We start from the raw sequence: 16109 nt of genomic DNA on the forward strand, positions 1-16109 counted from the left end.
CTCTCCTGTGCCTCCCTCCCTCCTTCCCTCCCTCCCTCCTTCCCTCCCTCCTTCCCTCCCTCCTGTGCAATCCCTCTCTCCCTTCGTGCCTCCCTCTCTCCCTTCGTGCCTCCCTCCCTCCTGTGCCACTCTCCTGCCGATGCTCCAGTGTCCCTGTCTATCTTAGAGGATGAGTGTGAGCACTCCTAACTCGGTGGTTTGCTCGGGGCAAGGGAAGCAGCGCACAGAGCTGTCTCTGCTCCCCTCGCATACTCTCAACTCGTGTCAAACAGCCTCACTCTGCAGCTGCCCGTGGTCTGCAAGTAGCTGCTGGCTGAAGGTTGCTTTCCTTTCGTGGCCTGCAGCTGCTCAAAGCTCTGTGTGTGTGTGTTTCCATGTGTGTTCAAAGCTGGAGAGTGTTGGCATGGATAAAGCCTTGAGCAACCTGCTCTGGTGGGAGGTGTCCCAGCCCAGGGCAGGGGGGTTGGGGCTAGATGATGTCTCAGGTTTATTCCAGTTCCTTAACATTCTATGATTCTATGTTGAAGCCCAGTAATCATAGCATCACACAATTTTAGGGGTTAGAATGGGGCTAATATAATATTGGAGGCTGTCTTGTCATGTTTAGAATAAAGAATCCAGCAGGATTGTGTTTTAATTCTTGGTGTGGGTCTTGACTTCACTTCAAATCACATTCTCTGTTTTCTGAATGGTATCTGTTAGGATTGTCATATTTCAAACACCTCTTTCTAAACTGGGTGGGCCAAAAAGACACATTGTTGGAAGTGCTTTAGTTTTCTAAAGCTTTTAGTGCTCTTTAGTTCGTAAGCACAGCTCTGAAGTGTGTGCCATGTGTAATGTTTTTATCCATCTTCAGTTATTTGCAAGGTCTTTTTGAAACAGTCTTTAGGAAAAGAATTCTAATTTGCAGACACTTTGAGAAATTCCTCTTTTTTTTTCTTTTTCTAATACTAGAAATACAGGGTTCTCAGAAGGAAGGTGTGATCAGCCTCTGCTGGTTTTTTTATTTGTGTTCCCCAGACCAGAATGTGCTGTGTAAATGTGATGGTTTAGACACTTTTATCGGCTTGCAGGGAAGTTTACAAAATCTCACCTGGTCAATCACTTGGGAACTAAAGTTTCTGGGTACACATCTGCACTGTAGCTCCAGAATGAAGGAGTTTTAAAGCCTAAGAGCTTCAGCTCTGTATAGAGGTGATCTCTCACTTCAGAGTTTTCAAGTTCTTTGGGCTGGAAAATCTTAGGAGAAGCTAAGCTTAGGAAACTTAGTTGAGAAGCTTTGATCCAAGAGCTTCCAGCCTGAGTGACTTCTGGATGACCTCACCATTGCATCAATAAAATCAGATTTTCAGACCTCTCTTCTGTATTGCACTTCCATTTGTTATGTTTAAGTAACATCAGAGCAAATAAACTGCAGCATTTGCTGGTTCTTACTAAAGTGGATAAATCTGTTTTATCTGAACATGCTTTATTTGCATTGCACAGTTTTCTTTGGGAATCAGGAAAACTGGAAGAAGCCACCCATAGCTTTTGGGTTTTTTGAGAAGGGAATTGGATGTTATGATGATGGCAGGTTAATGGTTGGACTCTATGATCTTAGAGGTCTCCTCCAGCCTTGATGATTCTGTGATTCTAAAGTAACTCATTCTTCTTGTGACCTGTTACAGATAGCTTTTTTTGTTCTAATGAAATTAATTGGGCAGGCAAGAGAAAGAGCTTGGACTAAATATATTTTTTGATGCATACATGTATATGAGTCAACAAACTTGGAGTTAAAATCCAAAAGCTGCTGACTGAGAGTAACTGTGTGTAAGAACTTCATCTGTATAAAGCTGAAATTGTTCAGGCTGAGTTTTTCCTGTGAGAAAGACAATTGCTGTTATATCCAAGTGCACCCAAAAGTCCAAGGCAAGATAATTTCTAAGTATATAGTAATGACATGTACCTCAGTAAATTGCAGTCAGACATTCAAATGTCCATGACAAGTGTGAAGTCACAGCTATGGTTTCTGTAGTGACTGTTGAATCAGAAATGTTTTCTAAGATTTTTCCAGTTCCAAGGATAGACATAACTTCAGGTAGCTGTTTCACAGGGCATGTTGGAAGAACAGGAATCTTGGGGCAACAGACTGAGCAGTGGCACTAGCATTTGATGAGGGTAATTGATCTGTCACTGTCTCAAAAGAGTAGATCTGAACAAGATTAAATGACATAGGAAGCATTGCCAACCTGTAGCTCTTCAATGTAGCTTTTGCAGTTTAGCTGTCTATGACAGGCCTGAATTGTGTCATCATCATTGAGACTGATGTTTCCCCAAAACAGAGGCATAGGTATCACTTACCTTCACCATAGATATCACTTGCTTGTTCTAGAAATTTGCACTTGGATTCTGAGCCTCTGGGTAAACATACTAGAGGTTCCTAAAATGCTGTGGTAGACCAGGGTCTGTCTTGGTGCTAGTCAAATATTAGTCAGTTTCATGCTCATTTTCTAGTATACTTCAATGATAAATGCTCCACTGAAAAAAATACTTGTTGAAAGAGGAACACAGAGCACCAAGATCAATTCCAGACACTTCAGAAGAAGTACTTTCTGATAGTGGAATCTCGATGCAATACAGGAAGAATTGTGTAGCAGATAAGTCAAGAACAGCATAAAAAGAAACAGTTTCTTTGATACGGAACAGGAAAACCCAAATGAAAGACCTTCTGAATATTTTAATTATAGACATTGCAATCATTAATTCTTCACAGAAGAGCTGAGATAAAATAATTATTGCAGAAGGAGTTTATCACTGGCAGTCCTGTATGTTTTTTGATGAACATCAGTAGCATGTGGGTTAAATTCAACTGAATACATTAATGCATTAGCCAGGTGAATTATACTGTTTCTTTAAAGAAAATAAAATCCTGGCCCTTTAGAAAACTTGAATTTGTCTAATCTGAAAATTGAGTTAAGCTGCCAGAGAGAGGTTGCACCATATACTAGAAAGAAGGCTGAAAAGGTCATGGAAAATAGTAGGAGTAGTTTGAATGTATTTAAAGTTAATTTATTAGAAGAAAGATGTTCTGTACTCCAAATAATCTCTTCGACAAAATTCTAAGATTTTGTGATGTTTTATTAACTATAGAAAAAGATCCCTGTAATTTGATGCAAAGAGTTGTGAAACCTGTTAATTAGAAATCTTAAGTACTAGAAGCATATCAAAATGGGCTGTATCAAACAAAAGGAGTGTGGGCAGCAGGTCAAAAGAGGTGATTCTCCCCCTCTACTCTGCTCTGTGAGACCCACCTGGAATACTGCACACAGTTCTGGTGTCCTCAACGTGAGAAGGACATGGAACTGTTGGAGCAAATGCAGAGGAGGCCACAAAGTTGCTCAGAGCACTGGAGCATCTCCCCTGTGAGGACAGGCTGAGGCAGTTGGGGCTGTTCAGCCTGGAGAAGGGAAGGTTGTGTGGAGACCTCAGAGCAACTTTTCAATATCTGAAGGGGCTACAAGGAGCTGGAGAGGGACTCTGTGTTAGGAACTGTGGTGACAGGACAAGGGGTAATGGATTCAAATTGAAGGTGGAAAAATATAGGCTAGATATTAGGAAAAATGTTTTTTTTTCCTGTGCAGGTGGTGAGACACTGTCCCAGGTTGCCCAGGGAGGCTGTGGCTGCCCCAACCCTGGCAGTGTTCACAGCCAGGTTGGATGAGCCTTGAGCAACCTGCTCTGGTGGGAGGTGTCCCTGCCCAGGGCAGAGGGTTGGGACTGGATGATCTCTAAGCTCCATTCCAACCCCTAAATTTCTGTGATTCTATGATTTTCTCCTGTGAAATCATTTTCCCTGACAGTAGGCACAGGTATGGTTTCATAATCCAGTTGGGCAAGATGAACGGCATCATTTTCCTACTCTTGCCTTGCCCCATCTGTTCTGTTTTGTTGGCATTAGTGCTGTGGCACTCATTCAGCTGAGTCAGCTCCCTAACAAGGTCAAAGTGCATAGGGATTTTTTTTTCCTTTATTTTTGAAATGTTGGTGGAGTTTTGCTTTTGAAATGTATGAGTGACCTTACTGTGAAAACCGAATGAATCCCAGAAGTAACTTGGAATAGGCAGTAGCATGAACAGATTAAGATTGGAAATGGAAGCAGAAATTCCCTTTTTGGCAGTGTAATAATGCTGATCCAATTCAGGCTGTAATGTTACAAAGCATATTCTAATATTCCTTATGGAAAAATATCACAGCAGCAGCAAACAGAGTGTTGTGACAATTGAGCTCTATGTTAGTTTCTTACCAATGCTCTTTACTAATGTTATAGTGTAATAAGGTGAGATGCTTTATAAGTATCTTGAAATTCTATATCTCAGTAATTTAAAATACAAGTCTAGAATTCAGAGGTCAGTGGCAGAAATGGTGGCTGTTGAACCAGAAATTTATTCTTAGATTTTCCAGTCTAGTGTTGTCAGTTTTATGCATAATCTTGTTCCACATAATTCTGTGGTAACCTAAATTTTGCTAATCCTTTTCTCTGCTTCTCTTGTGATAATGTTGAACAGGAATTAAAGTTAGAAAGTAATCAGGCATTCCCTTATACTGATTTTCTTCCCCCTACTTCCAGGGCTCACATCTTGCTGTGTAGTGTGGGTTTGCTTTGAATTTAGCCCTGGAATTCTACACAAAGTGTCAGGCAGCTGGGACATTGTACTAACTGTCTGCCAAAAGCTAACTTACAGGCTTTCTGCTTGAGGTGCATCCTTAATGCTGTGCTGGGTTTTGGTTACATAATTCAGAAAACAAATGAGAATTTTAGATCTGTAATATTGCAAAGCATCACTGTCTAAAGTTTAATGTGCCAAGGTATTTAGTTAATGTATTGGTAATCTAAACACAGAGTGCTTGGGCTGAAGCCAGTAAATTGGTTAGTAAATGAAACCTGTGTTCTGAACATAAGCTGTAGTTCTGTCATATTCCATTTTGTTCTTTACTCTTGTTCTATTACACTATTCTCCTTTCATGACCTCTGATTTTTCTTCTGTTTTCCATGCTGTTTCTACCAGAATAGCACTTGCCAAAACATGACAGTTCTGAAATAATGTAACCAGAATAACCATTTCGTGGGATTTTTCTGGGTTAGGATAACAATGAAATTCAAAAGTGAGATCTTTTTATAAAATATTGGAGTCCTAGGTGGTAAAACTTCGGAATCTGACAAACATTCTCAAACAGGACACAACAACCCCATGCAGCACTACAGGCTGGGGGAGGAGTGGCTCAAATGTTGTTGGTCACAAAGGGACTTGGCAGTGCTGGTGACAGTGGCTCAGTGTGAGCCAACAGTGTGCACAGGTGGCCAAAAAGGCCAAGGACAACTTGGCCTGGATCAAGAATAGTGTGGTCAGCAGCACCAGGGCAGTGCTCACCCCCCTGGACTCGGCACTGGGGAGGTCACACCTCAGTGCTGTGTTCAGTTTTGGGCCCTTCACTTTAAAAAGGATATTGAGGCACTGGAGTGAGTCCAACCAAGGTCAGAGAGGCTCAGAAAAGGCCTGGAACAGATGTTGGATGAGGAAGGGCTGAGGGAATTGAGTTTGTTTAGCCTTGAGAAGAAGCAACTCGGGGTGACCTCATGGATCTCTAGAATTACCTTGTTGGGGCTTGTAGAGAGGTGGAAGATGGTCCATCCTGCCAGGGCTGCAGGGAGAGAACTAGAGGGAATGGTCATAAGCTGAGACAGGGCAGAGTCAGATGAGATGTTAGGAGAAATGTTTTCCCTGTTAGGGTGTTCAGGCCCTGGAATAATGCGCAGGGAGGTGATGGAGTCAACATTCTTGGGAGTGTGTCAGAGGCATCTGGATCTGGTGCTGGAGGATATGGTTTGGGGTTTAGAGGTTCCAGCAGTGACAGGTTAATGGTTGGACTGGATGATCTTGGAGGTCTCCTCCAACCTTGATGATTCTATGGTTCTAAAGAAGGAAATTGGTGTGTGTGTGTCCCCCACCCTGCCAAATGTCTGTTAGTTATGCAGTCAGCGTGTGCATCATATTTGTCTCCGTGTTATTTCTATTATGTAGAGACCTTACGAAGCATTTCATACTGTTGATTTAGGTAACAAAAAATCTGACTTTACAATATTTGTCTTTTGATCAGTTGCAGCCCAGATCCTTCTGCTTGGATCCTGAACGATGACATCATGGCAAGATTTCGCAGGAGAACATGCATCATTTTGTTACTTTTTATTTTGTTTATTTGCTCCATAATGATGGCTTTGAAGACGCTGAGACCTGACAGAGCTGGTTTTGGGGATCCATTCGGACTTGGTTTGTTGCCTGAACTTCAACAACGGACGGTGCTGTTAGACAGCAAACAGAACTCACTGAATAGGCTTCAAGGAGATACTGTAACACGTGTCAGTAATTTGCACAGCATTGCAGTCAACACTATGAAAGCATCTATGCCTCCTGCAAACAAGCTGGAAGAAGAGCTGTCTTCTCCTAATTATAACTTTCATATATTCTACTATACTTGGTATGGGAATCCACAGTTTGATGGTAAATATATTCACTGGAACCATCCGTTGTTGCCACATTGGGATCCCAAAATTGCAAACAATTACCCAAAGGGAAGGCATAATCCTCCTGAGGACATTGGTGCCAACTTTTATCCTGAACTTGGATCTTACAGTTCCAAAGACCCTACTGTCATAGAAGCCCACATGAAACAAATGCGTTCAGCTTCAACTGGTAATGAATGTTAACGTTTCAGCATGTTGCTTTTTTGTCCAGCTTTAAATATGTGAATGATCACAACTGACCCATTCTTCCTGCTCTCTGTGTAGCTCAGGAAATGTCTGAAACTAGGAAATGTCTTTGTATCTTTGAATTTTAACCCCCAACTGAAACCTACGTCTCAAAGCTGTGTCTGGTGGGTGTATAACAGCTCAGAGATGTAAGAACAGTATTTGTAATCCTTGTACGTACATGTTTTTCCTGACTTACTGTTAAGCACAGATAGCATATACAGAAAATACAGAAATCATTGCTAGAATGTATTGTCTGTGTATTTTTGGAGATGAATACTTCAGTTTAAGAACAGGTTTCAGTAATTCACGCTAACATGGTTGTGGAACAGTCTGTTGAAATACTACTGGTTTTTTTTCTTTGAATTCTGTGTGTGCAATAACAATTGTGTATTAATTTATTATTGTCCCAAAGTATCTTCTTTCAGTACAAACTGATGTTCCCTTTTTCTAAATAAGATGAACTGTATACATAAGAATTTGCAATATATTTTTGGTGTCATTCTTTAATATTAGCCTGTATGACTGCTTATTTTCAAGATCAACATAAAAAGGACCATGAAGCCCAATGACAAACTCTGAACATTTTCTGTAAATGTAGTTGCAGCAACATGACCAGACCACAGAACATCACTCAGATTGCTACTTGTATTGAATCACTTTCATTCACCTAATCATGAAGGTTTAATATAATTGTTATATTCTGATTAGTAGTGTTTATTTGTATAGTGTTTGCTCCTTGGTTATTGTTACCTCTTGGTGTTTAACATAACTTTTATTTTGTACAAGGGTTAATACAAATGTAGGAAATTTCTCACCCTTTTCTGTAATAGAATGACTCCATCAACAGGAACATCTCAGGTTCAGTAATGCTCAGTGCTGGTCCTGCACATGGGACATAACACCCTCATGCAGCTACAGGCTGGGGGAGGAGTGGTTTGAGTGTTGTTCATCAGAGAAGAACTTGGGAGTGCTGGTGACAGCAGCTCAGTGTGAGCACAGGTGGCCAAGAAGGCCAAGGGCATCTTGGCCTGGATCAAGAACAGTGTGGCAGCAGCACTAGGGCAGTGATCATCCCCCTGGACTCAGCACTGTGTAGGTCACACCTCAGTGCTGTGTTCACTTTTGGACCTCTCACTGCAAGATGGACATTGAGGCACTGGAGTGAGTCCAGCCAAGGGCAGAAAAGGGCTGGAAAACATGTAGTATGAGGAAGGGCTGAGGGAATTGGGTTTGTTTAGCCTTGAGAAAAAGCTCAGGGGTGACCTCATGGCTCTCTACAACTACCTGACAGAGGTTGGAGAGAGGTGGGGGATGTGTGTCCTGCCAGGCCTGCAGGGAGAGGACTAGAGGGAATGGCCTTGAGCTGAGACAGGGGAGAGTCAGATTAGATGTTAGAAGAAATGTTTTCCCTGTTAAGGTGTTCAGGCACTGGAATAGATTGCCCAGGGAGGTGGTGCAGTCACCATCCCTGGAGGTGTTTCAGAGGTGTCTGGATGTGGCACTGGAGGATCTGGTTTAGGGTTTAGGGGTTCCAGCAGTGACAGGTTAATGGTTGGACTCGATGATCTTAGTGGTCTCCTCCATTCTTGATGATTCTATGACCAGCAACAAGACTGTTGCAGAAAAATCTCAGCTATTAGTTGCCAGTAAGCACTTTTTTAGGGTGTTTTTTTTCCCTGCTGTTATTCTGGTTTATAAATTTAAGTACACTTGAGCTTGTTCTCTTCAAATTTCTCTGGATTTGACCAACATAAATCATCAATGTTTTTCCCTCAAGTCATTACTCCAAATACATCTTTGGTTTTTGGTAAGAATTATCGTTTGTTAGTTTATCGTGTACTGTGAGATTGACTATTTATAGTTTCTTCTTTTGGTCTCTTAGCCAATCTTTAATCCATGACTGGATTTTACATTCTGTCAAATAATCATTTTTCTTCTAGCCTTGTTTGAGACTTTATCAAGGATCTTACACAAGGAGAAAAACATAAGTGGTTCTTTCAGCCAATATTGCCTAATGTTCCAAGGCATCCGAGATTGGAGCAGCAGGAGTCTCATGCAGTGCTTCTGTGTATTCTTCCTGCATTTTACATTTCCTTGTTTATTGACTTCTTAGTTTTTAACCAATTAATACAGTAGATTGTACTATTGAGATGGTATTGGGAAATTTTTTTACACCAGCCTAGTTCAGTGTTAGTCCAGTTTGAAGTCCTTCTTTTGTCTTTAATGACCATTCTGGTTTTAAAGATTCATGTTCTTGTTTGTTGTGTCAAGTCCATCTTGTTTTAGACTCCTAAAGTGGAACATAGCTTTAGTTGTTAACCACAGGAAAGAAAATATTGAGTAGTCTTTCTCAGGGAAACACCAGTGCAAATGTGGATTTAGGTGCTTTGATCAGCAATTCTGTCTCCTGAACTTTTATGTGTTTAGTGAAGGTATAGAAGAGGATCTTGTCAGATGTATTCAAGATACCTGAGTTTGTTGCTGCTCTTCTGCTTGTCCTTTGCATGTTGCTCATTTGAATTTCATCCTTTTGTGTGAAATAAAAGATAATGTGATAAAATGCAGTAAAATATTGTATTTTTTCTTGTCCTTGAGCAGACTGTCTCATGTGATAATCTGTTATTTGTGATCCTTTCTTTGATAAAATGTGGAGAGAATGTGCTAAGGGTAGTTAAACTACCTTCTCTGTGTAGTGAGCTCAGAGTTCTGGTTTGCATGTTAGAAGGTGATTGTGCCTTCATTCTAATTTATGCTTGCTTTTTCCTAATTTTGGAATTATTTGCTTAAAACGTTTTAGCTAGAAATGTTATCATGTTAGTAAAATAGATGTAGTTCCCTGTAACAGTGACATGATCTGTGTACTTAAATATTTACCCAGTTAGAAAGAATCACATTGACTTATTCTTCCATGTTCTTTAATTACTGTGGTTTGGAAAATATTTCTGCATCAGTATTTCATGCATTTCTTTCAGACTTACCTTCTCTTTGATATAATTTCCAGCTGCATATCTAAAAGATCTAATTTTTTATCTGACAGAGTTTAGAGGTGTATGTTCCTTCGCTTTCATGGAGAGCAGCAGAAAAAATTACAGTGTGAATACATTGGGTTTTTTTTTTTTGGCAGGAATAGAAGCATCCTTAAATTATTGAGAGTTACTTAAGCATTTCTTTTTAAGATAATAAATTGTAAAACTAATTTCACATGCTTGAAAGTGTGGATTGCACCATAGCAACAGCAGAAAGAAGGTTGTGGGATTACAGTCACTGCTTCTAGGATTAAGTGGTTGTTTTGTAGTGGAACCAGAGAGACAATGCAGAAATGTGATAGGGAATAAAGTTTCATGATTTAAGAGTCTCTTTCATCACATGCACAGCCCTCATCTCTTGAGTGTTCTGTAACTATGGATCTTAATGTTCTCTGAGTGTCCTGTGGCAACGCTCTAATGCCTTAGTTGGGAGGATTCTTTCCCTCTTGGTGCAGCATGAGGGTTAGGATGCAGAGCTGAAAAGTGGGAGGGAATGGCTCTGAGTGTTGGGCTGAGGAGACTGAGCACAGATCTGTTCCCTTTGACAGGTGATCTAACCAGTGTTTGTTTTGTAGCCCTGTAAACAAAGGGAGGAGTCAAAATCCACCCTGAGAACACTGAGATTTTGCAATCTGTCCACGATTAATTTGAGATTCTAATTTCTGTTACGTAGATTTCCCATCAAACAAGAATTGTAGCTCACGACCATGTTGCAGTGTACATGATTTAAAACTCAGGCTTTGTGTTTTCAGGTGTAATAGTGCTTTCATGGTACCCACCAGGTATGGCTGATGAAAATGGAGAACCAACCGATGATTTGGTGCCTGTTGTTTTGGATTATGCACACAAATATAATCTAAAGGTAACGTATTTTTAGATGCATAAAATAGGACTAATGAGGAAAGTAAACTTTGCTAAGTGTTGCTGCTTTTGACTCCTGGTGCAGTGCAGGGAGGTTTGCCCTGTAGTGGTGGCTTCTGGTTCTATCTGCTATTATGCTGCACTTGTTTTTGCCGTAGAAACCCAGTGACTTGCACTGAATTTTGGTAGGACCTGATCAATATTGCCTTATAAATAGAATCAATAATGTAATCTGCTTTAGCTTGCAGAACCTAATGTATAATGTTGTGGATTTTTATTTTTTATTTCTTTTTAGAAAACAAATTTTAAAATAAGACAATATGTTCTTTTACAATGAAACTTGGAAGTTGAGGGAAGTATTACAGATATATATATAAATACTACGGAATATAATGATTTATAAACTAGGAAACTTGGAGAAAGAAAAACTAACTTCATATTTTGCAGTACTTCAGAGCTTGCTGGTGCCTGATCAGAGAGATCAGGAGCAAGGATCTGTGAGTTATAAAGGTGGATTTAGAAAGATGTCTTTATTCCATCAGGTACCAGGAACACTTCCCTTGGACTGTAAGGTCAGAGAGGTGCTCCTCTGACTTTAGGGTTACTCAGGAGAGGAAAGCTAAGTTACTGGCTACTTGAAATAGGTAAAATATCAAGTCAATTAAAGATTATCTGAATTGATCAGTAGAATCTAAAATTGTGGTTTGATTTTGTTTCTTTTTAGAGTAAGACTTGTATTTTCCTTTTGTGACAGCGAAAATGTGCACTGCCTTTTAGTCTTGCTAAGTAATGAATTTGAGGTTTTAAGTAGCTATATATATAGTGTCTGGATCTGATGCTGGAGGATCTGGTTTAGGCTTTAGGGGTTACAGCAGAGTGACAGGTTAATGGTTGGATGATCTTAGAAGTCTCCTCCAACCCTGATGGTTCTATGATTCTATGTTTCATCTCTGGAGTGTGTTATCTGGGCCAAAAACAGCCTGTTCATCTGCTCTGGTTTTAGCTGGTCATGCAAGTTGCAGATTCTCAGAGAAATTTCCTGTCCCTGGAAGCAACTGTAGATTCCTTGGCAAGCAGGAAGAAAACAGGAAGGTTAGATTGGATACAGAAGTAATTTTGAAACTGTTAAAAACACTGTGTGAATTGCATTAGGTGACCTAAGTTGCACTATGTAATAAATTATTAAAAAGAAAGGAAGAAATATTATCCTTCCCCAAAATTTTCAGATCATCTGATGGAACTTGCTCTCACTCAAAAGAACTTGTTAACATTCAAATCTCTCAAAGGAGCCAAGGCAAAATGAAATAAGCTACCTATCAAATACATGTGATAGTATGGCAATGATTGGAATATGGTTAAAACTACTGTTACCTCGTGGAATAATTCCTGGAATACAGATATTCAGTATAGATATTACCAAGGAATGCTACTCTCACTGTAATGTTTTTAAACATCCTTGTACCAGTAAGTTATTACAGGTAAGTGTTAGGAGTGTCAGCAGACCAAAACCAATATAGAAAATGCATTTCTTTTTTATGTCTGTTAAATAGAAGCCTGTGAGAAGATATGCCCTTTGATTTGCCTGGTTTAGATAGTTAGAAATGAAATATGAAATTACAGTGCTCTTCACCCTGTACTGTCAGTCCTAGTGATTTAGTCTAACACTGTTTTTCTATAGTTTCTGCTTGATAGAGATAGATATTGGCTCTGCAGTGGAAGTTTTGGACTGTTGCAGAGTTGTCACAGACTTTATTAAATGCATTCTGCTCTAAAATTGCTTCTGGAAAACTGGTTGCTTTGATTAATGTAATGTACTCTTCCATAATTGTATATTTGAAAACAAATGCTTTTTACATTGAAATTACTTCATGTGTAGAGGTTAATTAATTCCATAAGCTCCAAGCTTGACATTCAGAGCAGTAGCAATACATTATATTAGATTATATTACATCTAGTTGGAAGAGCTTATTGCTGTTGATGAATCTATAAAATTTTAAGTTAAAGTTTTCACATCCCATATCTTAAAGTCTATTTTGACACCGAAAACTATCCTTGGAGCATTATCTATAGCAAATTTGATACATTGGTTAAAAAAATTACTGTGAAAATGTTTCATTAGTTCATCAGTTCTTTGACATTCAAATAGATAATATTTTATTTCGATTTTTAGTTTGTAGTTTTTCAAGTTTTCGGTTAAGTTTGAGTTTTCACTTTTTGTAGCCTAGAGAAAACCAAAGCTGAGTTTTGTTTTAATGTAAAAAAACTAAATATCTTCCCTAATACCAAACTTCTGTGGTCTGAAGCTTCTCATCTTAGCAGTGCAGGAGTTGGAGTTGGATTATTCTCAATATAGGCTGAAGAAAATGTTTGTTCTGTGAAGTAGAACTGTATTTTTGTGACTGGTACTGTCTTCATATAATACACTGTGTTCAGTAGTGGTTTATGTGTTGCTCTTGCATTTTCTTTCAGGTCACTTTTCATATTGAACCATACAAAGACAGAGATGATCGCAGTATGTACCACAATGTCAAGTACATCATTGACAAGTGAGTTCTTCCCACGTGGTTTCCTTTGGGGTTTGTGACATGCTGGTTCAGGGGATTTCTATATATGATCTGCAGCTTGTAAGAAGATGTGAAAATATCTACTGAGACTGAAGAGAACTGTAAGGAATGTTGTTCATATTTCAGTGGGGCAAAACTCAGTCTGTTTTTTAAATATTGAAGTGTGAATTTCACCTAGATACTCAAATGTAAACTGCTTTCAGCATTCATTGATATCACAAGTCATGATACTTCAGATTAAAGCAGTTAAAGCATTGGTGACATGATCTATAAATTAAACATATATTTTTATAGTGACAGACTAGCAGCTAGAGCTTTAATGTGTTGACCTCTAATGATTTTAATTCAGCTTGACAAATTCTGTACAGCTACGAGTTGTTTTGTTTGTCAGGGCTGCTTAGACAGTATTATTTCGTACTGAATTAGAGAATTGCCCTTCAGAGAAAGATGATAACACTAAGTTAGTGTCGTGGTTTAACCCCAGTTAGTAACTAGGTACCACTCAGCTGCTCACTTACTTACTGAATTGGAAAGGTAAACTTAGTGGGTTGAGATAAGAATAATTTAATGATGGAAACAAAATAGTCTTATAATAGTTATTCTAATATTATTATTAATAATAACTTTAATAATAAGGAGAGAAGAGTAACACAACCCAAGATTGGTTTGCCATGCTTGCAGGGAGAGGACTAGTGGAAATGGTCATAAGCTGAGACAGAGGAGAGTCAGATTAGTTGTTAGGAGAAATGTTTTCCCTGTTAGGGTGTTCAGGCACTAGAATATTGCCCAAGGAGGTGATGGAGTCACCATCCCTGGAAGTGTTTGAGGCATCTGGATCTGACACTGGAGGATCTGATTTAGGGTTTAGGGGTTCCAGCAGTGACAGGTTAATGGTTGGACTCAATGATCTTAGAGGTCTCCTCCAACCTTGATGATTCTATGATTCTAATACGAACAATGATACACAACAGAATTGCTCACCACCTGCAAACCAATACCCAGCCCAGCCCTGAGCTATGTTCAACCCCCTTCTGGGTAACTCTCCCAGTTTATATACTGGGCTTGACATTCTGCAGCATGGAATATCCCCTTGGGCAGTTCAGGTCAGCTGTCCTGGTCATACTCCCTCCCATCTTTTTGTGTCCTCCCTCACTGGCAGAGCATGAGGCACTGAGAAGTCCTTGACTTAGTGTAAGCACCACATCAGTGTGTTATCAACATTATTCTCATGCTAAATGAAAAAAAAACCCACTTTACCAGATGCTAAGAAGAAAATTAACTGTCCTAGCCAAGAACAGGACAGTTAGTAATCCGTAGTAGTTTAAAGGTTCTTTGAAGATTCATTATTTGATACTTCAGCAAACACTGGACTGGAAGTGGATATGAATTGCTATGTTTTGAAGTGCATGCCCTGTCTTTTTAGATTAGTTTTTAGGAAAAGACTTCAGTTCAGACTGTACAACAGTGTTTTCCAAATGGCAAATTTTGTCTTAACCATCCTTGTTTGCTTTGTAGGTACGGAGGCCATCCAGCCTTTTACAGGCATAAGACCAGCACGGGCAGATTTCTTCCCATGTTTTATGTTTATGATTCTTACGTGACAATCCCTGAAATATGGGCAAACCTCCTGACTGTTTCTGGATCCCAGAGTATCCGAAATACTCCCTATGATGCATTATTCATTGCCCTTCTGGTAGAAGAAAGACACAAGCACGACATCCACAGAAGTGGTTTCGATGGAATGTACACGTACTTTGCCACCAATGGCTTCTCCTATGGCTCATCCCATCATAACTGGGCAAGTTTGAAAGCCTTTTGTGACAGTAACAACTTAATGTTTATTCCAAGCGTGGGGCCAGGCTATATTGACACCAGCATCCGACCATGGAACAACCACAACACCAGGAATCGAGTCAATGGGAAGTACTATGAAACTGCCTTCAGTGCAGCTCTGCTGGTGAGACCAGAGATCATCTCCATTACATCTTTCAATGAATGGCATGAGGGGACTCAGATTGAAAAAGCTGTCCCTAAACGGACTGCACAGGTGGTTTACCTTGATTATAAACCCCACAAACCAAATGTTTACCTAGAGCTGACTCAGAAGTGGTCTGAGAAGTACAGAAAAGAACAAGAACAGTGGCTTATGTGAGCTGTTCCTGCTGTAGTTGTTTCCTACTGCATTGACTATACTGAGAGGGAAATGCAGAGCTGAAGAATCTGTTATTAAATGTCTTTATTATACCTTTTGAATGTATATGCACTACTACTGAGTTTTCATTTTGAGGAGTAAAAAGATGATGAGAATATTGGCAATTTCTGTCATATTGGATATTTTAGTTCAAGAATATTCAGGGAAACGAGGGGTTGTTTGGGGTTTTTTAAACTTCGTAACTTGCATGCTGAGCTTTCAAAACATCTGCATGGGATAACTCTACATGACCAAAGTATAACAAAAATTTGGCATAATTCTGACTTCCATTATTCTTGTAGTTGTGTTTCTCATCAGTGATGCTGTAATCTAAATCTTTCTCCTTCTTGCAGGATGCATGTCTGTACTGTGAGGGATGATCTACATCTACTGTTTGTAATGCTTTGCACACAGGGAGTTCTTAACATACAACTAGCTTGTGGTAAAAGCACTGAAGCAGTGCAACACTATTGGGTTTTGTTTAAAAAGTAAAGTATTTGAAAAAGTTCTGAGGAACTGCTGAAATACTTCTAGTTTACTTACATTTTTGTTTGATACATGGTGTAGAGTTTTGCAGATTACTGGATACCAACCAGGAACGGAGTTTTCTCTACATCACTTTGAACTGAAGACAAAATACTGTTTGAAACAGAGTGGAAATTATTTTTTGTGAGAGGGAG

The 16109-nt window shown here is 39.5% G+C and overlaps 1 protein-coding gene across 1 annotated transcript; it reads left to right on the forward strand.

Moving 5' to 3' along the window:
• The first annotated feature begins 6163 nt into the window (after positions 1 to 6163).
• On the forward strand, positions 6164 to 15390 carry MANEA (mannosidase, endo-alpha). The gene is made up of 4 exons (XM_009069822.1): positions 6164 to 6728; positions 10566 to 10675; positions 13144 to 13220; positions 14754 to 15390. Exons 1-4 carry the CDS (start codon positions 6179 to 6181, stop codon positions 15388 to 15390), a joined length of 1374 nt encoding a protein of 457 aa, XP_009068070.1. The 5' UTR covers positions 6164 to 6178.
• The last annotated feature ends 719 nt before the right edge of the window (positions 15391 to 16109 follow it).

This window comes from Acanthisitta chloris, unplaced genomic scaffold (assembly GCF_000695815.1).
Source record: "Acanthisitta chloris isolate BGI_N310 unplaced genomic scaffold, ASM69581v1 scaffold28252, whole genome shotgun sequence".
In the NCBI taxonomy this organism is placed as follows: Eukaryota; Metazoa; Chordata; class Aves; order Passeriformes; family Acanthisittidae; genus Acanthisitta; species Acanthisitta chloris.